This window comes from Arvicanthis niloticus, chromosome 11, assembly GCF_011762505.2.
Source record: "Arvicanthis niloticus isolate mArvNil1 chromosome 11, mArvNil1.pat.X, whole genome shotgun sequence".
NCBI lineage: Eukaryota > Metazoa > Chordata > Mammalia > Rodentia > Muridae > Arvicanthis > Arvicanthis niloticus.
This window is the reverse complement of record NC_047668.1, coordinates 70,068,751-70,094,897: the sequence shown is the minus strand read 5'-3', so window position 1 is coordinate 70,094,897 and position 26,147 is coordinate 70,068,751. Positions and strand designations below refer to the sequence as shown.

Here is a 26,147-nt window from a genome sequence, read left to right as displayed (position 1 = left end):
AGCACAACCAGTGCTCTCTGAACATTGAAAAATATCAGTTATTCTTTATGTAAGATCAGTTCTGTTGACAGAAAAGCACAGTGAGGAAAGCAAACAGCCAGAAACAAAATCTGATTTTAACTTTGTCCTTTTCTGCATATCTTATATTTTATTTTGAGTAAATAAATGTTTTTTAAAGTCTTTGTTCTTTAACATGTTCACGACATTATTTGTTAGGCATTCAGGTTGTAGGAAAGGGGTTTTGTTTATTTGGGAGTTTTGCAAGTCAAGGCTGACTTAGTTGGTCTTGAACTCACAGCTTTGTCTGTCTCCTGCCTCCCTAATGTCAGGATTAAAGGTTTACTTCTGCCTGGCTCAGAGCAGTTTTGATCTTCTTAAACTTTGATTGTTGTATATTCTCTGTAGAAATGTTCTGTCATTTACACTAGAGACTGTTGGTAGGACGGGGCTCAGCATGCAGTCAATGTGGAGAAGCAGTCAATGATTGTTTACTAAAGCTGGCTGCTCTCTGAGTATTGGTTGTGCCCTCTCCTATATACAGAATGTATGGATTTTCCATAGATTATGTAAGAAGATGAAAACAAGGGCATTAGCAAAGGTGTGTGAGCTTCCCCTCCTACTACATGTTCCTCCTACTTCATCTTCACACTCACCAGAAAGTGTCACGTGGTTGACAAGAGTCAACAGCCTTCTAGCTTGCTCCGATGTTTCTGGCCACCCTTTAAGGAAAAAAACATTTCACAATATTCTTTGAAATATTATTTTTTGTGTGAAGGTGGCAGATTCTTCTGGAACTGTAGTTACAGACAGTTGTGAGCTACCACATGGGTGCTAGGAATTGAACCCAAGTCCTCTGGAAGAGCAGCCAGCGCTGTCAACTGCTGAGCCAGCTCTCCAGCCCCAGAGTATTTTTTTAAGAAGCTATTTATTACAGTTTAAAAGGAAAGATGTCAGAGAGTTAGGACCAGAGAGGGCCTGAGCTTGTTCTTCTCAGTGCTCCTTTAGACGAAGAGGTCTTTGAAGAGCTGTAACTGCTGGCATCTGTCCTTGGCAGCTCTTAGGTATGCAGGAGAGAGAATATCATATTCTAGGGAAGAATGGGTGTTGTTTTCTCTTGATTGGATTCATGTAGGACACAGTCTTTCATTTGTAGGTATGGCAGAGCTCAAAGTTGCTGAGAGGTATGTGTTGTATGCATTTCAAATTTGGTCATATTTTAGACGATTTTTAGATATTTCATTGAAATATCTTAAATACTGTGAGATGAATGGAAAACATAAGCTCCTTGGTCAAGGGTTTTATAATTGGTTTAAAACACTTCTTATGTGAGAGCTAAGTTTTTATGTATAAATTTGAGTTAAAATTAAAAAGTATTTTCTTTCCACAGCATTTCAAAAATTAAGTCAACTATCTTACTCTATATGCTATGTATCATGTTCAGGACTTGACTCTATAGTGGATTTCTCTCAGCCCATTCATTCTGTCACTCAACAGCCATGTTACACATAGTATAAAGATTCAGGTAATTAGACCATGCCATTCTAATAGAGCTATAAGCAAAAAACAAGTTGAGGAAATGCCAACAGTGACCCTGTCTGTCACGTAAAACTAAACCATACCTTTTTTTTTTTTTTAAGTATTTATGGCAAGGTTTACATGAAAAATGAAGTTTACTGATCAACATTGGAACATTGCAGTTGTAGATTATCAAGTATGCATGAGCAGTAGAGCAAGGAAATACACAGAGAGTGGGTGGGTAGGGGAGCAGTGGAAGCCGGTGCGTCGCAGGAGTGAGGGCCTGTCTCTTTGTGGCTAGCTGCTGCTGTAGCTTGGATACAGATTGTGGCCGCAGCAAAAAATGGGTGAAAAACTGAATGGTTCACCAGGTCCCATCACAACTTTTGGGAAATAACTTTGTTTTGTCTTTGGGAAGGATGAAAGTCACCTTGTTAATTCCTTTAGTGCCAGTGTCTAGTAAATACACTTTCAGTTACGTAGCAGGCCAGTTTATTACTATTTACATATTAAGGAATAATTATGAATTTGCTACTTTATGAAAACAAAAGGCTTTTAAAGGATGTTTTGTTACATGTGTGTATTGCCTCAGCAAGTAACTTTATATGAGACATTTTATTTTTTTAAAGTCATGTTTCCCAGTTGAAAGTGAAAAGGTAGACAAACCAAGTCACCACATCATTTGTAGCTCAGTGTGGGTCATTTTGTTTGCTTGACCTGAGATGTTTTAACAATTGTTTTTCTTTTGCAGTAGAATCGAATACATTGCCTTTCTCGTTCAGTTCTTTGAGAGGCAGCCTAATTCTAGGCTTTAGGAGGTAAGATTATCAGCCTAAATATTCTCTGTCATTGGACTGATTTTCTTTGTGTTTGTGATCTACTAATGATGGAAACTGGCTTTGAGACAAGCTCTTACCCTTGGAAGATTTGGGCTGCGTTAGGTTCGGGCAGCCTTTCCGTTACCTTTCCTAAGAAACGCACAGAAAGAAACTGCTTGCATGCACGTTCACATTACTCTGTGAGCATTCAGTTTTAATGGTTTCATTCTGTACATGCTACTAATTTACTCTTACATGTTCAAGGACAATGAACTTTCCCTCTTGTGTCCCTCTGTTGTCTATTACTACATTGAGATACGGAAGCAGGCAAACCTTACTGAAGAGAAGAGAGCTTTTGTTGAGAGGCTCAAAAGTGTGCTGGTGTTGATTTGCTCTGGTGCGGCTCTTTGGGCCGAAGCCCAGGATGCCACCTCACATCATGACAAGAACAAGCGAGAGGAAGCTAGAGAGCAACCCAAGGCTTGAGCTCCCTCTTCTAACAACTTGTTCTAGTGAAAAGCTCAGGAGGTCTACCATAATTCCTTCCCAGAACGATTGTCCAGTGCTGAAAGACCTCCATTACATCTTACCTTAGGTCATAGTGAGAGCCAAGCTTCCATTATGTAGACCCTTGGGAAGAAACACAAGGCATACCATAGTACTCTCTAATTTTGTTACTTTTTAAATAGTCACAGAAAAATCAAAGAAGAATGAGTCCTTGCCTCCCTAGTCCATGGTTTTTAAGTGTCTGACTATGCTGTTCGGATTCCTGCTGACTGCGTACATGAACATTGGTTTCTTTTTCTGAACTAAGTTGTAGACAAGACACCACTGGATGTTACAGCATATGTTCTTCAGAATATCAATATTACCCCTAAGGTACTTGAAATATATTATCTGATTCCTATAGGTCATGCTCAGCTGTTGCTGTTTTAAGATGATTTAGTATGTAGAGTCGCTGCTGCCAAGCCTGACACCTGAACTCAATCTCTAGATCCCACATGGGAGAAGGAGAACTCAGTTTTTCCACATGCTCACAGCTCTGTGTAAAGCTGAGTGTGATGACAGCCACTGTACTCCCAGTGCTGTGAGGTGAGGCAGACAAATCCCTAAAGCTCTTTGGCCAGCCAGCCTAGCCTCATTAATGAGTTCTGGGTTCAGTGAGAGACCCTTTCTCGAAAAATATGGTGGAAAAGGAAGATTCCTGCAGTGGTTTCTGGCCTCAGCGTGTATGCATACAAGAGCATACACACCCATCTGCTCTTGCACAAGCAAGTGCATACACATCACACATACACTTTGGGGGAAACAAAAGAAAGAGGGAAATGGTTCGGTGGTTAAAAGCATTGGCAAGCCTGAGCTTAGTCCCTGGAACTGAGAACAGCACAGAACTTGTCTTTCTATCTCTGGATGTGACTGTATCACACATATATACACGCTTACACAATGATAATAGAACTTTAGAGCATAGAATATAACTGAGTAGGTAGAACTGCAGTAGAACCAGGTTTTAAGAAGTAACATTTACTGTGTTGGTAATGAGGTGTAAAGGTCATTCACGTTGTCCTTGATGTGGACACAAAAAAACTGTTTTCACTTACACCTCAGGTCATCAGAATGTCTTTTGATCTCAATATTTTCTAGTCAGTTTGAATGGCATTTTTCAAAATTTCTAGACTTGTGGAAGTACTTGCATCATAAAAGTAAGCCAATATGGTAAGAGCAAAAATCCTAAATGGTACATCCTGGTACATACCTGGGCAGAGGCTAAGCTGACTGAAGTCTGCGGCTTCTTGGCACTGGAAGACGTCCTCTGCCTTTTGTGTTTTCCCTGATTCTGTTGATTGATTTTGAGTCGTAGTCTTTCTATCAGTGGCTTGTTACAGATGCAGTAAAGTTTTAGGTTGAAGTAACAACATTATCCATAAGAAGATGGATGTGCTCAGAAAATCTTTATAACTGTAAGGTCACTTCTTTACCCCAAAACTTAACAAGAATTTAAAATTACATGAGGGTAATTTCTGTCTTTTATGTCAGCATTAATATAGTCAAGTCTTTAATGTGTTGTTAGAATAAATAGCAATATATTTTAAAATCTCTCAGAACATTCTGTATAGTAGTCAAGCCACCTATTTTGTCTATTTTGGAGAGTCATTGTTATATGTGAGCAAATTTAGAATTGTTTTAGTGACTAGGACAAAATAGCATGATGTAATATTGGCTCATGTATGGGTCAGCCATGCTGTGGCCAGTAGTCTGTGTTAACGTATGAAGCGCCTACCCTTAACATAAAAGGCTTATCAGAAGTGCCTTATTCCCAAAAGCAAGTTCATCAGAAATCCAGGAAATCACAGATCATTGTAACTATATATCGAAGTTACTTTTGGTAAACACATGGGAAATATGGATGTACATTTTATTATGCAACTTTGTTAAAACCTTAATAGTTACAGTGAGTCCAGGGTCTAACTGGGCAATTGTTCCTAGTCTGTTTGGTTATAAGGGTTTTTTTTTTTTTCTTTTTCTTGTTCTGTATTAAGTTTCTATTGCTGTTATAAAATACTGTGATCAAAAAACACTTGGGAAGGAAAGAGTTTATTTCACTTCCTGATGAAGGGGTCTTGGGGCAAGAACTGAAGTAGAGACAGTGGAGAATGCTACTCACTGACTCGCTTCCCGTGACTCAGTCTCCTTTCTTACACCTCTCTGAGATCACTTGCTCTTCTATCTATATCAGTCACCAATCAGAAAAGGAAAAATAGCCTACCGTTTGGCCATAAGCCAATCTGAGGGCATTTCTCAATTGAGTTTTCCTCTTAGACGGCTCTGCCTTGTGTCAAGTTGTTAGAAGTCTAACTAAAACACTTTCTTTTTTAAAATATATCATTATTGTTGGGTAGGGAACAGTGTGTGTGTGTGGAGTTCAGAGGGGTTGATTTCTCCCTTCACCTTTTATCTCTGAGGATCTGAAATGCATCATGGGTTTGTGCAATGTGCAACCTTTAGTTGTTGAGCCACCTTACTGGTTTGTGTCTCCATCTCTGGCCCACCATATGCAGTCTTCTGGAGCCCATGCAGACCTTAAGCTTCCTGTGTAGCTGACGATGGCCTTGAACTTGTGATCCTCCTCCCACCTTGGGTGCTGGGATTAGAGGTAGCACAAAGCCTTCCGCTGTCTGTGCTGTCACCTGAGGCACATTCCCAGGCCCATCCCATAGTCATGTTGAAACACATTATTTTCTTCTATCTTTTGAGAGTCGTGGAAAGAACCTCAGGAAAAGCTTGTTGAGTGCTAGCAGGCCTGACCGTGCCTGCTGCAAGTAACCTGGCTCTGGGCATCTGGACCTCTGAAACTTGTTAGGGAACAATCAGCAGGTTAAAAACATACTATGTTGTCTTTTTTAAAAACAAAAAATTTATTATTTGGTTGTAGTTTTCTATTTTATAAATTGTTTAATAACATACATGGGCAAAGTAACTTAAGTTTCAGTCATTTAAGTTTAATGCCTCTTTTTGGTTATTATTATTATAAAGAGATTTTCTACTTCAAATTTTCTAAAAAAATGAAGTTACAAAAAAAATATTTTGAGGCCTCAGGACATTTGGTAGATTGCTTGCCTAGCATGCATGTTTTCCTGGGTTCAGTCCCCGGCACCACATGAAGTGGATGGAGCAGGCTGACCTGTGCCTGTGATCTCAGCCCTCTGAAGGTGGAGGCAGGAGAGTCAGCACTCAACACATCTTCTCTGGGCTACATGGGGCCCTGTCTTCAGACAAGTAAATCAATCACAGTTGGAAGTGACTGGTAGAGAGTTCTCAGTCAAATGTAGGATGCAGTTGTGGTTAGAAAGAGTAAGACTTTTCCTCTTATCAACAGTAAAACAAAGTGTAAGTGAGAAATTGAGATGGGGTCCCTTGGCGTGTAATTAAGAGAGAGGGGTCCTTTGGTGTCTAATTGAGAGAGGGGTCCCTTGGCGTGTAATTAAGGGGGTGTGTGTCCCTGGGCATGTAGTTGAAAGCCCTCCAAAGTCCTGAGCCATTGCAGGAGGCAGCTTTTGCACTGAAGTCAGTAGCACATTGGAGAGTTGTTGGAGAACTGGCAGGGTGGCAGGCCAGGGTTTCATACATAAGAGCTCTTTGGTCAGGATGGATTTTCTGACTTATTCACAACAGTCTGAATTTGGCCTCTGGATGTTGTTTGGAAGGGTTGCCAGCCATATGTTGAAATGAAAAATCGGGTTGTTGAACATAAACTGTATAAGACCAGACATTAGCCTTACTGGAGTTATCAAATCAATGCCAGATCTTCAAGTCCTCTTTGTAAACTGTGGGTGAGATGCCTTTGATGATGTCCTGACCTCATCAGAACTGAAAGATGGGATGAGATATTTACTCCTAATTAACTACTTCCTAATTGGTATAGGAAATGCGCCAAAGGCTTAAGCAGAAGTAAATGGGGAAATAAGCCCAGATCACAGCATTGGTTTTGTCTGTCTCTCATTGTTACTCCTCTTGGCTGTCAGAAAGTCTGCCTGCTCCGGCTCCCTGTCTACTTTTCCCACAGACTCTTAAGGGAAAAGAAGCTGGTGGGGCGCTGTCAGCAGCACGGTCCTAGGCACCCAGACAGCTCTAACCTTCAGCTCCACAACACAATCAGAATGTTGGTGTTTTCTTACAGATTGTCTTCCCAACTTCCATTATCGGTCTAAAAAAAGCTTGCTTAAACCTTGCAGTCAGTCCACAACAGAAATAGTGCCAGTGTGTTTTTTAGTCCTGTTCTTCAAAACAAAACAAACCTGTTTTTAATTAAGACAGACTTAAGTTAGGGTAGTATAGAAAAAACAAAAAAACAAAAAAAAAACCCCTGTTCTTTACAAGTTCTGCCTTCTCAGAAGCTTATTTTCTTTGTAGGTACAACAGAAGCAAGACTTATTTGTTAATTTATTAGATGACAGGTGCCAAGGTTCATAACCATGCTATCTGGGTTCAAAATGGCTCCAGGGTTTTCTTTATTGTGAGGACTTGGGGAAATTTCAGCTGCACTTTTTAATTGTGAATTATATTACACATTCAGAGGAGTCTCTCAAAATTGGATGTATCATATAACAAACACACCTGTCATCCCCTGAATCTAGGAACAAGCTGTCAGTGGTCCTGTAATTTCTCTGCAGGTCCTTCCTGAAGCCACATGCCGTCCTGACATGGTTGTAAATAGTTTAACTCTGGTGCCAGGTCCTCGAAGACTCATTTGACAGGCTCTGGGGCAGGGCAAGCTTGAGCCTCTTCTGGGGAAATGGGAAAGCTCAAGACTTGGTCCTGAGAAGCAGAAGGGTCAGGCCTTGGGGAGCCTGGGACCAAATACAGGCATCTCTCCAAGCTCATGGCCTTCCTCAAACATGTAAGAAAATGCTTCCGTGGATGTAGTTATGAACTTAAGCACAGGGAAGGAGAGGGAGGGCAGTGCCTCTGCCCCTTCCTGATGGACAGACAAACGCAGCAGTGCTCTGCCCCTTCCTGATGGACAGACAAATGCAGCAGTGCCTTATACTAACAAGAAGTAGTCGGTGCTGGCGCTGGCACCTGTGGTGTGGACAGTTAGGTGCTGTGCACAGTAACTGTCCCTTTGCCTTGCTTGTCCTGGGACCTTTCTCCTGGAGGTTCTCTTTCATCCAGCCGGCATCTCTGCTTCCACAGCAGATGTTCTTGTTTCTCTGTGTGTAGGAGAGGGCATCCTTCTGTATCTTCCTGAGAAGCAGGCTTTCTTTTTTTTCTTTTTTCTTTTTTCTTTTTCTTTTTCTTTTTCTTTTTCTTTTTCTTTTTTTTTTTTTTTTTTTTGGTTTTTCGAGACAGGGTTTCTCTGTGTAGTCCTGGCTGTCCTGCCACTCACTCTGTAGACCAGGCTGGCCTCGAACTCAGAAATCCACCTGCCTCTGCCTCCCAAGTGCTGGGATTACAGGCATGCGCCACCACTGCCCGGCTAGAAGCAGGCTTTCTTAATATTGTAAAATTACCACAGAAGCTTAGTATTACAGCTGAACCTGAGGACAGACCTCAGCAGTCATGGGAAGCCCACATTCATTTGTGGCCTGTTTTGAAAATGGTGTGTCATTTAAACAGGCCATATTTAAGTCCGTCCAGGTTATTTCTTTGTTTCATTTAATTGCTTTCAGGTTTTATAATACAAAGAATACGTGTGTGTGTGTGTGTGTGTGTGTATATATATATATATATTGCCCTCTAGAGTGTAGTATCTTATCTCATCATTTGTATTGCCTCTATGTCTGTTACATTGTGTGTGGGGGGGGGGCAGTTCTGGATTATTTGAGTTTAATCACATGGCCATCCTCTACCATTCCGTATTTCAGTATGTAATCCAAGAAGACAAGGATATTCTTTCATGTAACCTCAGCACAGCTAACAAATTGAGGAATTTAAGGATTCCTGGGCTACTTTTAGCTAACATACAGTTTATGATTCCGTTTTAAAGTTTATGTCCTTTTTCATATTTTGCTTCCTTTTGTACAAAGTCCTATTCAGGGATGGCTATTAGTTGCCATTTATTCCATTTGTTTTAAATTTTCTCTAACCTGGAATGACCTTGTCTTTTATGACACTGTCCGTTTTTTACAGAAGGTACCTCACAGTGATTCACTGTTGAGCTTCAGGTTGTGTGGTTTGTGCAGATTGCTTCTTCAGGGAGTTGTATCCAAAGACTTAGTTACTCATTAGCACCTGGGAGTGATGCTAGTCTTGATCATTCAGGCAAGATAATCGTCTTCTTCATGTTACAAGTGAATCGGATACGTGGGCCCATGCATGTAAGCCTACTCTTTCAGACGTGGACCCTGATGTGTAGAGGCAGGTGGCTTTTTAGTGGTCTCCATCCAAACCAAAGTTTATTTTGAAAAATTTAAATTTCTTGAATTGTTCAATTCGTTACTTATTTACGTGTTAAAGGCATTGATTTTTTTTTACAGATTACATAATTACTGTTTTTTGAACCTCTGGGCTTATTTTTAATCCTTTGCTGCCCTCTACAGGTCGATGAATATAGATCTTTGGAGCAAGGTACGTATTCCTAATACCGCAAACACAATGTGATACGTGGAAAGCCATCAAAAACAAGTTTTAATAGCCTCATACATTTTTGATATATTATTGCAAGCTAATGGATTAATATTATTATTATATTAATTAATTAATATATTATAATATATTAATATTATTATATTAATATATAATATTATATATAATAATATATATTATATATATATTATATAATATATTAATATATTATAATATATTAATATTATTATTATATTAATTAATTAATATATTAATTAATATTAATATAATATTAATATTATATTAATATTAATGGAGGCTTGATATTGGTAGTTTTAAAACAGCCTGAAAAATGTTACTCAATTAGTCTTTGACTTAATCCTAAATTCTTACCAAGGTTTTCATCTTTCAGAACAAAAATGTTAGAATTATTGTGGTGACGTTTAGTCCTGCAGGCTTCATAGTTCTCTGGTGGTGCTGGGACGGATGCCCACGTTTCCTCAGAGTGCTGGTCCACTGAGCTCACTTCCATCCCAGTTTTCTTGCTGTATTCATGTGTATCTCTGTTTGTTTCTATTTCTGTGTGTAAATGGTGTGCAGACCAACCCAGTACTGCTTGTTAGTTGAAAGAAGTCAGCTGATTTAATGCCAGAACAGTTAATGATAAAAAAATTTTAGGTCAAGAAAAATCTGATTGGACACTATTAGCTAACCTTCCCAGTTTAAGTTTGTTAAGTTTTATATATTTGGTGTCCAAGTTGGACCCAGGGACTTATACATGCTAAGCAAATCAGGCCCAAGTATTTTTTTTTAAGTGTAATTTCATCCAGTTATCTACCTAGCATTCCTACAACTGCCATTCAGAGTTGATAGTTAATTTTAGTATATAGTTGGATTATATGGAGAAGCAGTTCACTGACCAAGGAGACATTTATTGGTGTCATTAAATGGATCTGTTGAAAATTGTTACTAAATACTACAGTTGTCTCAGATTGTCTGTGCAGCTACAGTTTCTGTAGAATTTACTAGATTGCTACAGATTTACAGATTCTGTAGAATTTACTTATGTTGCTTAATAGACAGCTTATAGAAGGCTGCTTCTCTTTTTAATATCACCTACCCTTTGGATTACATTAGGTGAAACATACCTTTCATGATAGTAGAAGTAACTGAAGTTTGGCTTTTATTAACACTAGTGATATATGCCAGGCTAGTCTCAGCTGTGGACAACACATAGAGCAGCCAGAGTCCTGTATGTTTCTGCTCTACCTTCAGCCTGAGGATTTATATATAGGGTCAAACATTATTTATGGTTACAAGTCAGTGCCAGAGGTGTATGTTAATTTTAATAGTAAAGTATGCACTTGTAAGATATTTTTACATTTAATTGATAAGAATTTGAGTTCAAATACATTTGAATCTTTGACTCATTTTAAAATCATTTAAGTGAATGAAAAATGTCACTGAGAAATGCAAAGTGTATATTGTTTTCTGGTCTAGCACATTTTACTTACTATTTTCCTAATATTTTACCCAAAAGGGGAACAATTGATCCATTTTGAGTAGACTCTGAATATTGTGATGAGAAACAATGCTTTACTGTTCTGTAAGAGATTTTCTGTCTAGGAGAATTAGTTTTGAATGTTTAAATTCAAATTTAAACATCACATTAGAGCCTTTCTTTGTGATGTTTCATAATTCTTCAGTTTTTCTTCTTTTTTTATTTTATTTTATTTATTTTATTACTTTTAGAAAACAACCGTACTATTTAAAAACCGAATGTTCTGTGTGGTGGGTGGGGGTGGGGTGGGATTACTGTAAAAGAGAGTAATACTTCACTGCGAGAGGCTTTGTTATTTCAAAAATTCAATCTCATATTGTATTTGTTTTGTTTTTTTGCTTCTCTTGCTGCAATGCATGAATTTCCTGTCTTACCAGATAACAGAATTGTTGTACAAGGATGAACGTTATTGCCAAAAGCCTCCAGGACCAACAGGTAGCGTTTCTATCTAGATGATTGTAACTTATCCACAAATCTGTTCTTCTGTGTAATGATGGGCTAGAAGGATTACAGCAGTAAATACTCTGATTTTGAAAGTGGAAATTTGAAAACACTTGGCTATAATAATCTATATAGATAAGTACATTTTGAGAGCTCTAAAGTGTATAGTTTTATTATATTTTTTTTGAGACAGAATGTGGAGCCCTTGAGGTATAAATCAGAGTTCCTGATAGCATCTGTGAAGATAGTGTTAGATACCAGTCTATCTCTATGTCTGTATGATTTCAGGGTTTTGCATGTGTGGTTAACTTTGTGCATGAAGTAGAAAAGGTCTTTGATTTTTTTTTTTTTCACTTAAATACAACTTACTAAAAGATATAATTCAGGATTTAATGAAGTCAGGACTATATAGTTTTCTATAAGAAAGTGTCCCTCTTGAAAGTTCAAACCTCCTTTTCTAGGCATTGACACATAGCCCTGTGAATTTTATGCTTGAATGCATAAGAAAATTACTGTTGTTACAAAACATCTTTGTTAATCTTGGTTTTTCATTGGCTAATAGGCAGCTCTCCGTGGGATTACTGCATCTGCTCATTAACACTATTTTAACTTTCTATGCTCAGTATTTATCAGTCGCTTCTAATTTTCAAAATATTGTCTACAAAAAATTAGTATAAAACTATGTGAAGACTTTATTTACACTTACTACCTGTGCTTTGGACAGGGGAGGGAAGACCTGGGCAGGACCACATCTGTCACAGACTGGTGGAGAAAATAGATTGAAGTAAGATTCAGTACTGAGAAGCTGTCACTCGGTCTGAACATAATTAATATTCCTTTCACTCAGCAGTTAGAGATGCTCCCACACCACAGTCTCTATGCCTCAGTGATCACTGTTGCCACCTCAGAGCCTCTCATCAGGGTGACATCGCACACCAGAGTGATTTCTTATAAATTAATCGTGATAACGTGACAGTCTCGGTAATTTTAGTAGAATGCTTTATTTTTTTTTTTTCCACAGAAGCTGTTGGCTATTTTCTTTATAACTTGATTGACAGCATGAGTGACTCAGAGGTGCAGGCCAAGGAGGAGCGTTTGAGACAGTACTTCCATCAGCTGCAGGAGATGGTACCATTTCATGTTTGCTACATACTGCCTGTCTTGCCTGACATGTATCTATTAGGTTTCAAATGCTGCTTTTAGTACACCCAGACCGCTTCTCAATGACACGGCAGAGTTAGAGACTTAAATTATGTCTGAGGTAATTTCTGTTAGACAAATTTCAGGTTGGTGGTCTCAAACTCAGCATTTTCTTTACCCCCTCCGTTTCCTTCTCACAGAATGTTAAAGTTCCTGAAAATATCTACAAAGGCATTCGTAATTTGCTGGATAACTACCATGTTCCTGAACTGATCAAGGTGTGTGAGTGTAACCTATCAAACTTTATTAATTGCTTCATTTATGTAGGGGTTCTTTTTTGTTTTGTGTTTTGTTTTTTTGTTTTTCGAGACAGGGTTTCTCTGTGTATCCCTGGCTGTCCTGGAACTCACTCTGTAGTCCAGGCCGGCCTCACATATGTAGACCTTTTAAAAATGTTACTTAAATTTAACTTGAAGGGTCAAAATTTTTCTGTTTCAAAAACAACAAAGCTTTTATTGATTGCTGGTAGAAACTTTACATATTAAAGGGTATATCTAAAACATTAATTACAATGATTAATGCAATATGAATAGGATTCCTGCAAACATTTAGAAAGGTAGCATTAAAATGAGGTGGGGCTTGCAGAATTTGCCTTTGATATTCACTAACATATTTTTTCTCTATCTTTTCTAATTCTGTACTAATTTGAATCCCAATTTTAGGATGTTAAGGTTCTGGTTGACAGAGAGAAGGTAGATTCTCAAAAAGTAAGTAGTATCTTACTTGTTTTTTTTTGTTGTTGTTGTTTTTTGTTTTGTTTTGTTTTGTTTTTAACTGCTTCTAATGAGAATTCCAAATAATGTCCCTGCAAGTTATCTTGTCTATCTCTGAGTTGGTAAATTGTTCGCCATCTCAGAAGAACCAGTAGGTCCAGGATGTTCGCATATGATCTAGGAGAGAGTTATGAACTCTCCCCATTCGCAGACCCTTGGAGCATTTATGGCAGAGACAGCTCACAGGACAGAATGACAAGGACTGCGTTTTCTTTCCATAGTAAACTTTTGTTCTTCCCATGTAGACTTCCCAGTTCACCTCATCTGATTTGGAATCAACACTTGAGAAACTCAAAGCTGAGAGCCAGCCTGTGGGAGATGTCCTGAAGCAGCTCATCCTGCTGCTCTGCTCAGAGGAGGTAACGCTCACAGTCCTTTCCTTTTCACACACACTTTCTGGGGTGAGCTATTCTATATAGACCCCAGTAAGTAAAACCAAGTATAATGTTTATGAATTTTACACTTTATTATTATGTGTCATGCTTGAGAACAGTTCAATTAAATGAAAGGCTAACTAATTTCAGCGACACCTTGAATGGCATGTTTTCTGGCTGCTGTAGTTTGTTTATGATAATCTGCAAAGTGAATGATAGTAACAGCGTGATAGGTTTATCATACATGCCAAATGTCCTTTCAAGCCATGGCTCCGGTCTCTCATATCCAGATTGTCAAGCAACTGATACGCGCAGTAGTCATTTGCAAGTCAAATATAACGAGCTTGTTAATGCAGGGATTGAAATTCCATCTTCCTGTTAGAAAAAAGCTTTCTGAGATAAAGGGTCTCTTGCCTTCTCCAGAAGGCCTGTGGCCACACCTTACATTCATGTTAGTTGGTTTGTCTGCAGTTGGTGCCATATCACACACTTTTTAAGTTTCTGCTTTGGTATAATTTTTCATATGCCTGTGATTTTTTAGGGGGGGGGGAAATGTACTGTGACTAACTTTGATATGATATCATGGCACTGCTACATTCTAAACCAGGTTTTGTTACATTGCTTGTGTACTGAACTATTCTGAGGAGCTTTTCAATTCTGTGTATTTCTACCTCTGCAAATTAGACTGTTAAGGACGACTTGGGAAATATTGTAATAGTCTAATTTTTAATTACAAATAAGAAATCTTTTAAGCCCTGCACATATATAACTGGCTTGCATGTGTACACACACACATACACATACACACACACACACACACACACACACACACACACACACCCCTAGGGACAGAATTAAGAGTGTGAAACCGTTTATTTTTTAAAATACTGTTAACTTTTTTTTAAACTCTGAACAACACAACAAAAAAACATGGTATTTTGCCTTACATTATTTTTTTTCTTTTTCATTAAATTTTTTTTCTTGTAGAATATGCAAAAGGCCCTTGAAGTGAAAGCAAAGTATGAGTCAGACATGGTTATTGGTGGCTATGCAGCTTTAATAAATTTGTGCTGTCGACATGATAATGTAGAAGATGCGATGAACTTGAAACAAGAATTGTAAGTGTCTTGGCAACTGAACAAACCAGCACATAGGAAAGTGCCCTTGGTGCATTGTATGGCTTGAATATTGCTGTTACATACTTTAAAAAACTCTTTTGTTTTCAGTGTTTAAGTTCTGTGCTAGACAGGCTCCTTAGTCCCTGATGTCATGCTTCCTGCAGGGTCTTTTCAGCTTAGGAAAACATTCTAGTTCTCCAAGGAGTGCCATGGCGGCTTTCTCGTGAGCTACAGCGCATTCCCTTTCTGTACCATTGTACAGAGTCCTTTCTGCTCCCAAGAGTCTTTGTTTTCCTTACTAATAGATTTCTCATATGGAAATTTTTAGGTATTTGAATGTTTGCAGTGAAGGCTAGAATTGTGAAAACAGCCGTGAGGGCAGAGTGTGTCTTCAGTGTCTCCCTGTGCAGCGAGGCAACGTTTGTGGTTCTGCATTTTCTCTTGTGCTTTCCTGACTGTAATTAACTTTGAATTGATACCTGGTTTCAAACATGTTATATGTCAAGGCCAGTATCACAATTCAGACATTTGGTTAGCTTTTGGAAGGTAATCAATTGACTATGAGTATCCTTTTTGTAGTTAATTGACTGCTTGTAACTCTGGCTTATTTTATAGTGACCGCTTAGATCCTTCGGCTGTTCTTGACACTGCCAAGTACATAGCCCTTGTAAAAGTATTGGGAAAGCATGGCAGACTCCAAGGTAAGCCCCAGGACATAGAGGAATTATGCGATGCCAGTCCTTGCCACTGGAATCACGCGTGAATTGATATTAATGGTGTATCATGTTCTACAAAGTGCTTGAACACTTTGCATACAAATTTGCATGTGAATCCGACCAGCTCTGCATGGGCAGTGTAGGCCATTAGTTTTAATGGATTGGCAAGCTTGTCATTTACATTTGCACAGCTCAGTGCCTTTTGCATTTCTGCAGCTAGTTTTTATTAGCATTGCTGTTTGGGTTGAGTTTGAAGATCATGACTTATGGCACAGTTTGCTTATGTGCCTGCACTAATGGCTTTGTTTTTTGCTTAAAAAGATCTGAAGGCTGAACCTAAAACCTGCAAACACAACCTGATAGATAAGGCGGTGAATGAACTGCACAGCTCTGTCTTAACCTTTAGTAACATTAACAAGACGGATATTTTAGTTGAAAACCGAATTTGATTACATGGATGATTTGCATGCTCTAATTTCCTCGTTGGGAAACTGCTAACCCTAATAATGTAATTAATTGCACTTGATCTGCAGTCTTCCTGGTGCTAGTTCTTGGTGTTCCTGTTAGCTTTGTACCAGAACTTTCCCCTTACATTTCCTCTCTTTTATTTTCAGAAGAGACGGAATGGGAACTTTTTTGATTTGAATGTTGACATTTTTTTTCCCTAGAAAGTCTTTCTAACACAAATTAGCCTGCTTTTAAAAATCAGTTTTTGTAAAATGGTCAAACCATTTTGTTTGTATAATAATTGAGAAGAAACATTATAAAAATGCATGTACTCCATCTCCTAGAATGTTTGTGTGTGCCTTACTAATGAAGCGTAATGAACCTACTGTATTAGCATGCAGTCTTTGGGAAAGCTTTCATTGGCTCTGCTTCGTTAATTAGTATCGACATAGCAAACAGGCCGTATCGGTATCAGACCATTAGTCTGGCTGAAGATACAGTGTAAACACATCTTTATTATCTGGCCTCCTGACAAGCCATCTGCCGAAGAAACAATGGTGTGATTTAGCAGATGTTAGCTCTGAACGATAAAAGCATCCATTTAGGAGGATCTTACAGCTACAGGGCAGAGCATACAGGGCTACGTGGTGCAGAGTGGGCACGTAGTCCCTATCTATAATTTGTAGTCAAAGATGCAGGGAAATGATAAAACCATGCTATTGTGGATTTATAATTGTAGTCTCGTTTAGAAATGCAAGTAGTAATTATCTCGAAATCGGCATTATACACTAGAATTTACATTCCTGCTGGGCTTGAAATGCTGTTCTAATAGCGGTTTGTTTTCCCTCCATGAAATTACCTAAGGGTCTTTTGTGTTACTTCATTGTAGATGCTATTAACATTCTAAAGGAGATGAAAGAGAAGGATGTTGTTATCAAAGATGCAACAGTCTTGTCCTTTTTCCACATCCTCAATGGTGCAGCTTTAAGAGGTGAAATTGAAACAGTAAAACAGCTTCATGAAGCCATCGTGAGTCTTGGGTTGGCAAAGCCGTCCAGTAACATAAGCTTCCCATTGGTCACTGTGCACCTGGAAAAGTAAGCTTTTTGTACTTTGGATTTGGGATGGTGGAATTATCAGAATGCGCCTGATCGTTTTGGGGTTTGCTCTGCAAATTACTCTGATGTGGAACCCTTGAGTAATTTGCTGATGTATAAGGGAACCAAGGTAGACTAGGTATCCCTTGAGATACCAGCAGCCCAGCGACTGTCTTTTACCCATCTAGTGACTTGTTGGTTTTTAAAGAGCGTATAATGGTATTATATGAAATTGTATCTGGTTGGATGTGGTGGCGCACACCTATAATCCCAGCACTCTAGAGTTTGAGGCTGGAGGTTGATAGCAAGTTCAGACCAGTTTGAGTTATGTAGTGAGTTCTAGGCCAGCCTTAACTACAGAGCAACGCCTTAACTCCAAAAACTAAAATCGAGCCAGACATGGTGGTGCATGCCTTTAATCCTAGCACATGAGAGGTAGGAGGCAGAGGCTGGGACAAATCCAAGTCCTGGGCCAGCCAGGGCAATAGTGTGCGAACTCTTAAGGAAATGAATACATAAATACAAAGATTCCTCTAACCTTTGGGTCTAATAAGTGCTGGTTATTAATGACTATAAAAAACTAGGATCCTCTGGAAAGTTCTCTTCTTATACTCCATACTATTACCCAGGGTATAAACAGAGGCCTCCCTGGCATTCCTCCTCTGTTTTCTACTTAACCACACATACCAGGACTGAGAAGTATTTCTCTTTATGGGAAAATCAATTTTGTCGGTAAGGCAAGATTTTCTGAGATTGCAATTTTTCCTTTGCAAATGTCCTTGTTGGTTGGTGCCCATTTAAGGCATTCTCTGCAGAGCAAGTCAGTGCTTTTTCTAACAAGGAGAAACTGCTATAAGGGTGATCAAGTGCCCTCTCTTCCTCTTTCTTTAGATGGTTTGAATTTCCTACACCTTGCCTGTTTGTCACTTATTCCGTGCCTTAATGTCGTTTATAATCTCTTGTGATTAAGATTTCCTAGTTTTCTTGTGGTACTGTCCCATCAGAGCAAAACTGACTTTTTATCTTTTAATTTTTCTCGTTGCCTGCCATCATTTCTGATAGTTTTAGTTTTATTAGGTAGTATAGTGACTGTATACAAAAATGATAATGTTGGGTTTAAAATATAGAAATGAACCTGCACATACCCAAAATAATTGCTTAGCCATCTGCTCCTAAAGATTCTCAAGCTAGATACTGTACAGATCTTCACTTCACAATGTCAGTCGTATTCTTTTCAAGAAACAGTGATTCAAACAATTGCTGCTACTGAGTTCTCAGACTCACAGCAACTTTAAATAGAAATCCTATAATTAATATGCTTCCTAGTGGATTTTCTTGATTGTTTAAAAGGCCCATCTCTGCAAATTGCATGTGGAACTCTACACAGGGATTTGAAAGAAATGGGCCCAGTGCCCAGAAGAGTTAGGCCCTCCTACATCACTGGGCAAAACCAAATAACTAACACAGAACGAGGTCATGGTAGAAAAGTACCTAACACACAGGGCCACTTTGAAGACGGAGAAGACGTGAAAGTTTTCCAAAAGAGGTCTGCAGATGGGGCTCCTGAGCCAAAGGGCAGCGTACTGGCTGGCGCTTGCTCACAGCTTGTCAGATGCTTGTCTCTGTCACATTTGGCTGTCTTTGAGGAAGTCTAAGTCAGGACCTTTTTTAAATGGCGCCATTGTGTCCAGATACTTACAGAAGTTATTACTTTCTGTTTTCACTTTTGTGAGGTTTTCTTTGGTATTGTATTATTCTGGGTTTTTTTGTCTGTGTGGGTGTGTTTACAGAGATAGTCTCCATAACAAGGTCTTTTTGTTTGATCTGTCATGCCAAAAACATTATGTTGACTGTCTTAGATTTTTGAAAATAATAAAAATGAAACAAAGGAAGTGTCATATTTAAAATACTACCCCTACCCCCAACAAACAAAAATAAAAAAACTCTGGTAGCATTTTATCAGGAAAAAGTGGGATAAATACTGACTTGAAACTTTAATTCAATTATGTTTTGTCTGACTGATAGAAGATAGTTACCTAATTCAGAATCATGACAAGTTCCAGGGTTAACTATGCCAAGTCTCCCCAGACAACCACAAGTATTTGATTTGATTCCATAACGTTCGCTTTTTACTAATATCACACATAATTGACTCTGCAGGTTGTGAGCTCATTTGCAAAATAGCCTTATTCAAACTTGGGATAAAATTATGAAAACAACTTCAGAACACTGTTTTAAAGATCTTTCTCCTTTCATTTAAAGGCAGGCATCTTTCTAGGACGTTACTGCAAAAGACTAAAAAGGGGATATCATTTTCACATTACAATTCTGATGCAAGTCGTCAAGGGCCTGTCAACCTGCATGTTGAATTGACTTCCAATATTTGGATAAAACCCAGAGGAAATAGTAGTATGTTAGCTTAAGTTACTTGTGTACTGTAAAAGTAGTTTTGGAAATAATGCATTTTGTTTATATGCGTTTGACAAGAGAAACCATAGGTTTCTGTAATTATAAAGAATTTGGTAAACTGACCTGCTTCTACATTATCCACATTACACTTACCACCGACTAGAGAGGAAATACAGCTAAGTTTCTCATGTGCTTCTTATTGGTGCAATCTTTAAGACCTTTATCTATATATGTCCACCTGAATGTTCCTGTAAATGTTTTTTGTTTTATTGTGAATTTTGTATATTTTATTACACTCCTACTTGACTTAGGGAGATGACAGAGGCCCTCTGATATTAAAGGAGAATGAACTTGCTTTAAATGAGTTGAAAGAACTTTTGAGTAGTCTGCCCGCTGTAGTAAAGAAAGCGAGATTAATAAGAAAGATGCTGGCTCAGACTCTTGGGTCTCACTCACACAGTCTGTTTGCTTTTGTTGCATGTGGAAAGTGTCTGAGGCTGTTGCACTAAATTCTATGGGGACAGATGATTAAAGGGCTGTGATTTCTGCTTTCCGTTTGTGTGTGCTGCTTTACGCTGTAATCTAGAAATGCACAGACATTGTTTACTTCTCTACCCAGAGCTTTTGCTAAGTTAATGTTGAGTTCCTCATAAATGTCAGAGTCTCCCTAAGATGAACTTGTAAAAATTTAAATTTTGAAGCAGTGCAGCCTAGTTACATATATGTAACATAAATGGGAGGTGCATTGTAAAATGCTGGTTGCTCTGTGGTAAACACTCCCCTTCAATTTGAGCATCTTCATTTGTACTGGATACTTTTATTATATGTGGGAATGCTTGCCTTCCAGAGTAAAACTCTTTATATGTTGAAAGGAAATTAAGGAGGTTTGGCTCTTTTACTCCATTATTGCAATTAAGAATTTAGCATCATCAGTGCCAAAGGACAGAAAGTGTTTCATTTGCCCTAGGGGACAGGACAGTGATGAGATGATTTTTCGTCAAGGATCATTGGGTCGTAATTAAGTTACATTCATGGCTAGTACTCTGTGAAGGATGATTGGTAAATGACAGGCTTCGTGTGCTGCTTACGGACAGTGTGCAGGAAGGGTTTTTCTCCCTCTGTCAGAAAATCCTGTTGAGCCTGATAATGTAAATGTGGCATTTTACTCTGAACAAAAGAGCAGGGAAATGAGCTATCTTGTCTAATCATTCAGTTGTTTAACACCGACTTCCAGTTTAGACTCAATTGGCTGGAAAGCACTTGACATGTGAAGTTAGTGCTGTTCCCAGCGCATGTTTGAGTAAATTTTAAAGTAAGTGACAGCTAAATTGTACCTAGGGAAATTACAAAGCCTTCAACACAGTTAATTTTTTGGGGAGGATTAGTTGTAATTGCAACACCAGTCTCCTTGAAGATTCTTCATTTATAGATGATGAACGGGAGAAAAACAAAACAAAAACGTCCATTTATTCAGCTCTCAAGGTGCTGGTCTTGTTGACAGACAGTTCTGTGCAGGCGATTGTGTGCTGACCAATCTCCCCCATCCCAGCTCTGGGTGTTCTTAGAGGTTTTGGCCTTTTGTTTGTTTGTGTGCGATGCCTCCAGTCTCCACCCTGATCTCCTTATGAGACTCCCTGGTGAGTTCAGATCTGAGAGCTGGTCAATCACAGTAAGCCATTCAGGAAATTGCTGCTTCACTAATACTTTATACATAATGTTGAAGTACTTTATTCCAATTAAAAAACAAAATTTGTTGTATTTTTTGATGTTTCAATTATCTACTTTGAATTTGAAATTTATTTCCTACAGATGTGTGAGGAGACCAAGTCAAGCTAAAGAAGTGAATTGGGAGTTGTCTTGTAGTTGTAGGAGGTCAGAATTGTGTGCGACGTGTGTGGCAGCATCTTGAAGCCTTTGAGTGAGGAAACCTTTCTGTGAACGGGGGCTTCCTATGAGTGTGTGGTCAGCTTGTACCAGATCTAGTGTACCTTCTTCTGTTGTGGATATTGTAGCACACCTCAATTTCCTATTCAAGACTAAAAGAATGGGCAACATTGGATTTGCCATGCGAGCAAGCATCACAGCCCTTTAAAAATTCTATGCACTGGTGCAAATATATAGTTTATATTAGTTTATATATGTAGTCATATTTTCTTAAAAATGAAATACAGAGCGAACCGGCGGTGGCGCAGCCCGTAAGGCGTCCACCTGCAGAGGGCGCGGGTCCCTCTGCGCTCTCTCTCTCTCTCTCTGTGTTCGAATCCCGCTCACTCCTGCTCGCCTCCTCCTGCGTCTCATGGGGGGAAAAAAATGAAATACAGACTCTAAAATAAATACAGTCCTCTAAAATAGTTAGTGGACACCATGGATAATAAAGAGAACGCTTTCTTACATTTTCAGATTATTTCCTAGATGTTTGCATTCCTATTGTGAATATGTATGGGCCCTGAATTAGAATTACAGAATCACTTTTTCTCTAGTTTTATCTTTATTTCACATGATTTGACAATGCTTATGTATTAGTATTAGTCAACACTCTGCTTTTCAAAGTGGACTGCTCTTTATTCACATACAGTTTTAGTTGTGGCCCCTCAAGTACATACTTAGAATAGAGTTTCTAGTCTTCAAAGATAGTACAGGGGTGCGTGTGTGCGTGTGTGTGTGTGTGTGTGTGTGTGTGTGTGTGTGTGTGTGAGAGAGAGAGAGGGGGGGAGGGAGAGGGAGGGAGATCTGGTTTGTGAGAAAACAAGGACTGGAATTTGTTTTTGTGGAATAAACTTTACAATTGTGTATAAAACCTTAGGGACCTAACAGACTTGAAATAACAGACTAAAGGTTTTGAATATAGATTTAACAGATTAAAAGTTTTTTCAAACAACTACTATTTTAAATTATGTTTTCTAGTCATTTTTGATGTACCAGGTGAATAGAGAAGTTATGAAGTACTTTTAGGTCACAGGGCCTGTGGTGTGCTGCTCAGGCAGTGTGCCATTTCACACTGTGTCTAGGGAGAATTTTCTTCCTCTTCTCTTTTACTATGTTGCTGCTCGTAGTGCTTTCATTCTGACAGCAGTGGAGTTGAGTGGCACGGGACCGGATCAGCTGGGCCGCAGTGGGCCTTCCTTCTGTGCTGCCCTCTTCAGAGGGTCAGAATCCGGAGTCCTGGAACATACACATTTTTAATTTCCATCACCTGTTTCCAAGCTCTATCAGAAAAGATCAGGATGACGTAAAGGACATGAGAAAGGCAACCATTTAAGTGACAACAACTACCTATGAGGTGCAGCTGGAAAGTAGAGACAGCAGGGACCAGCCAACCGTCATTTACTTTATCTCTGTCTTCAGTCCAGTTTGTAGGGAGTGTTTTGTAGATTCAATCTATTCTGTCAGCAGCCTAAGGAGTGATAACATTGGTGTCTAAAGTTACTAACAAATATATGAATTATTTCCATTTTTCTGTTCTTGTCTTTTCTGTTGTTTGGTGCATGTATAATCTTTAGAAGCATATATTTGGAGACTAAGGACTATTAACATGTCGCTTTGATTGACAGAACAATTAATCATTCATTTATTGATAGTCTTGACCTAATGTAGGGGAAATACAGTTGAGACAGTACTGTTCTAGTTTGGAAGTCAATTGGAAAAAGTAGATTTTGCCATTAAAAGAAATGGTATGTCTTAGTTTTTCTCTTCCAAATGTGTTCCTAGTTTTCTGTGAAGGGGAATTGTAGGAAGCAGGAACCGAGCCTGTGTCTGAAGCAGAGGAAGCTGTGACTGAAGCTGCAGGGTGTGTATAGTAGCTTCTGCAGCGCTTCCTTCCTCCTATGACAGTAATCTAGCCTGCAGCATCGACTTTCGGTTTTGAAATTAACCTGCAATTTAGTCTTCACCCCAAATGACAAAAATTCAAATGACTCAGTGGGGTGCCAGAAGATGCGCTGTAAACAGGGCTTGGTGCTGTACTGCAGACTTCCCTTTACTGTGGGCTCGCTTCTCACCGTGTCAGCATCTCACAGTGAGCACGTCTTCTTGCTTCCCGTAGTATAGTTCAAAATCTTATTGTATATAAAATAGTAATCTGATCTAGGGCAACATAACGTGTGGGATGGACAAATGTAAGGCTTTCAGCAGTAAATTATAAAGGGCCTCCTCCCTTTATGAAAATAGTTGGTGTGTGTGAGAGAATGTACTGTCCAGAGGAGTGTCTCTGAGTGTCCTGAACTGCACTTTTTGTCTGAAATATATCTCATGTTCTCTCTTTTTAAAAAATATTATTTTTAATGATTTATTTATTTTTATTTTATGTGTGTTGGTGTTTTGTCTGCATGTATGTCTGTGTAAAGGTGTCATATCCCCTGGAATTGGAGCTGACACCAGTGACCTGCTATGTGGGTACTGGGAAGTGAAGCCACTACTTTTATCTGTTGAGCCATCTCTCCAGCCCCATGCGTGCGCACGCTCTCTCTCGCTCTCGCTCTCTCTCTCTCTCTCTCCTTTTCTTTCCTTTTTTTTTTTTTTTTTTTTTTTGAATGTGAAGTGTCTTATAACATAATTGCCCTGCAGGCAGTGGTGATTTCTCCCAGTGTCTGTGTAGTGAAGTGCTTGTGCTGAGAATGAGAGGCCCCACGCCGCTCTCGGCTTCCTCTGTTCTTCAGGCAAAGCCATGACTCTAGAGGCCTCATTGGCCCTTCTCTTTAAAGAAAAGAAAAGAAGAGAAAAGGAAAGAAGAGAAAAGGAAAGAAAAGGAAGAGGCCCAAGCATGAGGATTGTTTCTAACATCTCTATGGCTGTTCTGGAGCTCTTCTTCACACTGTCACTTGTCCTTTCAAAGGGAAAAAAAAGTACTTTGAAGACCCACAAAAATACCTTTCAACACTCTTAAGAAACTCTTGACTTATTAAGCACTCTATTTAAAGGTGCCGTGACTTAAAATGGAGCAGTCTTTCAGGTTTACCTGTAAAGACACAGTGTTTAGAACTGTGTAACTCACTGCTGGGTAAGAATACCCTAGTTTGAGGAGGTACTGTTTTGTACAGTTGAAGCCCAGGACTCTTTCCTACTCCTTGTAAGGCTGTGGGTGAAAAATCCCATGATAGCATTGCTAAGTGCTCGCACATGCCTGAGAGCTGGGTAAAGCTTCCCAGTCTCAAACTGCATTGTCACAAAGGTCCCTGAAGTAATAGGGAAGAAACTGTGATGGCTGTAGTCCTTGTTTTTAGAACTAGCAGCTTGATACCAATTTATTATACATACTAATAATAAAGTTAGAGAATGCCTTCTTTATTTCGACCTTCCTCCCCTCTCCAAATACTGTTTCGGAGGCAAAGTCATAAAGACCAAGCAGGGGAAGTGCTGAACTGTTACTTGAACAGGTCTTACAGAAAAGGGTTGTTCTGGGCTTTCTACTTGAGTATGGGGTTTTATGTCTTTATAAGTTCAGTTGCTGACAGGTTCTTTGCTCTGTTGTTTCTGAGAGCCTAAACTGAATTTGATAAATTTTTTTCTTCATTGTCAATTTATTTTTCCAAGGGATGATTTACCTGCTGCTCTTGAAGCCAGCATTGCCTGCCATGAAAAATATAAAATATTACCCAGGATTCATGATGTCTTATGTAAGCTGATAGAGAAAGGCGAGACTGATTTAATCCAGAAAGGTTAGTGACTGTCAAATCTTTTCTTTCTCATATCTTTAATCTGAATGTTGAGATGTGAAAGGAGAAACTGTCACACTTGTAAAAGGAAGTGATTCTGAGTATTGGAGAAACCTCTGGCTTCCATGCCTGGTCCTTTGGGGATATTGCCTCTCTGTTGTTCATGTGCACTCTACTTGTTAGTGATGTGCCTTTGTGGTATATAACTTTTATTCTTACCCTCATGGTTCTCTTTAAGCTAGTCTTCAATATTTAATGCCATCAATATGTGCTATCACACAAGCACTCTGACTCTAACTCAGACAAAACCACAGTCTATTACCTTCATCCATATTTGTTCTTCTTCTTCTTCTTTTTTTTCAAAGCTGAGGACTGAACCCAGGGCCTTGGGCTTGCTAAGCAAGCGCTCTACCACTGAGCTAAATCCCCAACCCCCATATTTGTTCTTTTTTACCTGTCCAGAATTGCATGATACTGTCTCACATTTTCGTATGGTCTGTGTTTCCCTCCTCTGCTGTGCAGCAATGGACTTTGTGAGCCAGGAGCAAGGGGAGATGACGATGCTTTACGACCTCTTCTTTGCTTTCCTGCAGACCGGAAATTACAAAGAGGCCAAGAAGATCATTGAGGTATGATTCTTAACGTTGCTATTCTAATGTGCAGCTATTTAGACTCTTAATTAGAATACATTTAAAAAAATTTAACCTTTAATTATCCTTGTTCTGATTCATGTTAATAGAATTCAGTCCCAATAATAATAGGAAGAAGGTGGCTCGGCCAGCTTTATTAAATATAATTGCAGTTCAGAAAAGGCAGTCTGGTTGTATATTGAATTTGTTTCCTCACTTTGGTAAATTCACTGTTATATATCAAAATGATATTTGCATATTAAATCTTGAATTGTAAAACAATTAAATTAAACTGGTATTCCTGGGTGTAAAGTTGCTAATCCTCTTTGCAAA

General features: G+C 38.9%; 1 protein-coding gene across 2 annotated transcripts in view; it reads left to right on the top strand.

The window, feature by feature from the left end:
- The window catches only part of Lrpprc (leucine rich pentatricopeptide repeat containing), an 84,946-nt gene that overhangs the window by 26,164 nt on the left and 32,635 nt on the right, over positions 1-26,147 (top strand). For both annotated transcript variants that reach the window (XM_076942394.1, XM_034514165.2), the window contains exons 15-26: positions 2,267-2,333; positions 9,374-9,401; positions 11,337-11,394; positions 12,422-12,528; positions 12,741-12,818; positions 13,263-13,307; positions 13,619-13,732; positions 14,735-14,865; positions 15,481-15,566; positions 16,918-17,125; positions 25,064-25,188; positions 25,708-25,814. In XM_076942394.1, the coding sequence (XP_076798509.1) occupies positions 2,267-2,333; positions 9,374-9,401; positions 11,337-11,394; positions 12,422-12,528; positions 12,741-12,818; positions 13,263-13,307; positions 13,619-13,732; positions 14,735-14,865; positions 15,481-15,566; positions 16,918-17,125; positions 25,064-25,188; positions 25,708-25,814 (1,154 nt within the window). The remainder of the gene's footprint in view (positions 1-2,266; positions 2,334-9,373; positions 9,402-11,336; positions 11,395-12,421; positions 12,529-12,740; positions 12,819-13,262; positions 13,308-13,618; positions 13,733-14,734; positions 14,866-15,480; positions 15,567-16,917; positions 17,126-25,063; positions 25,189-25,707; positions 25,815-26,147) is intronic.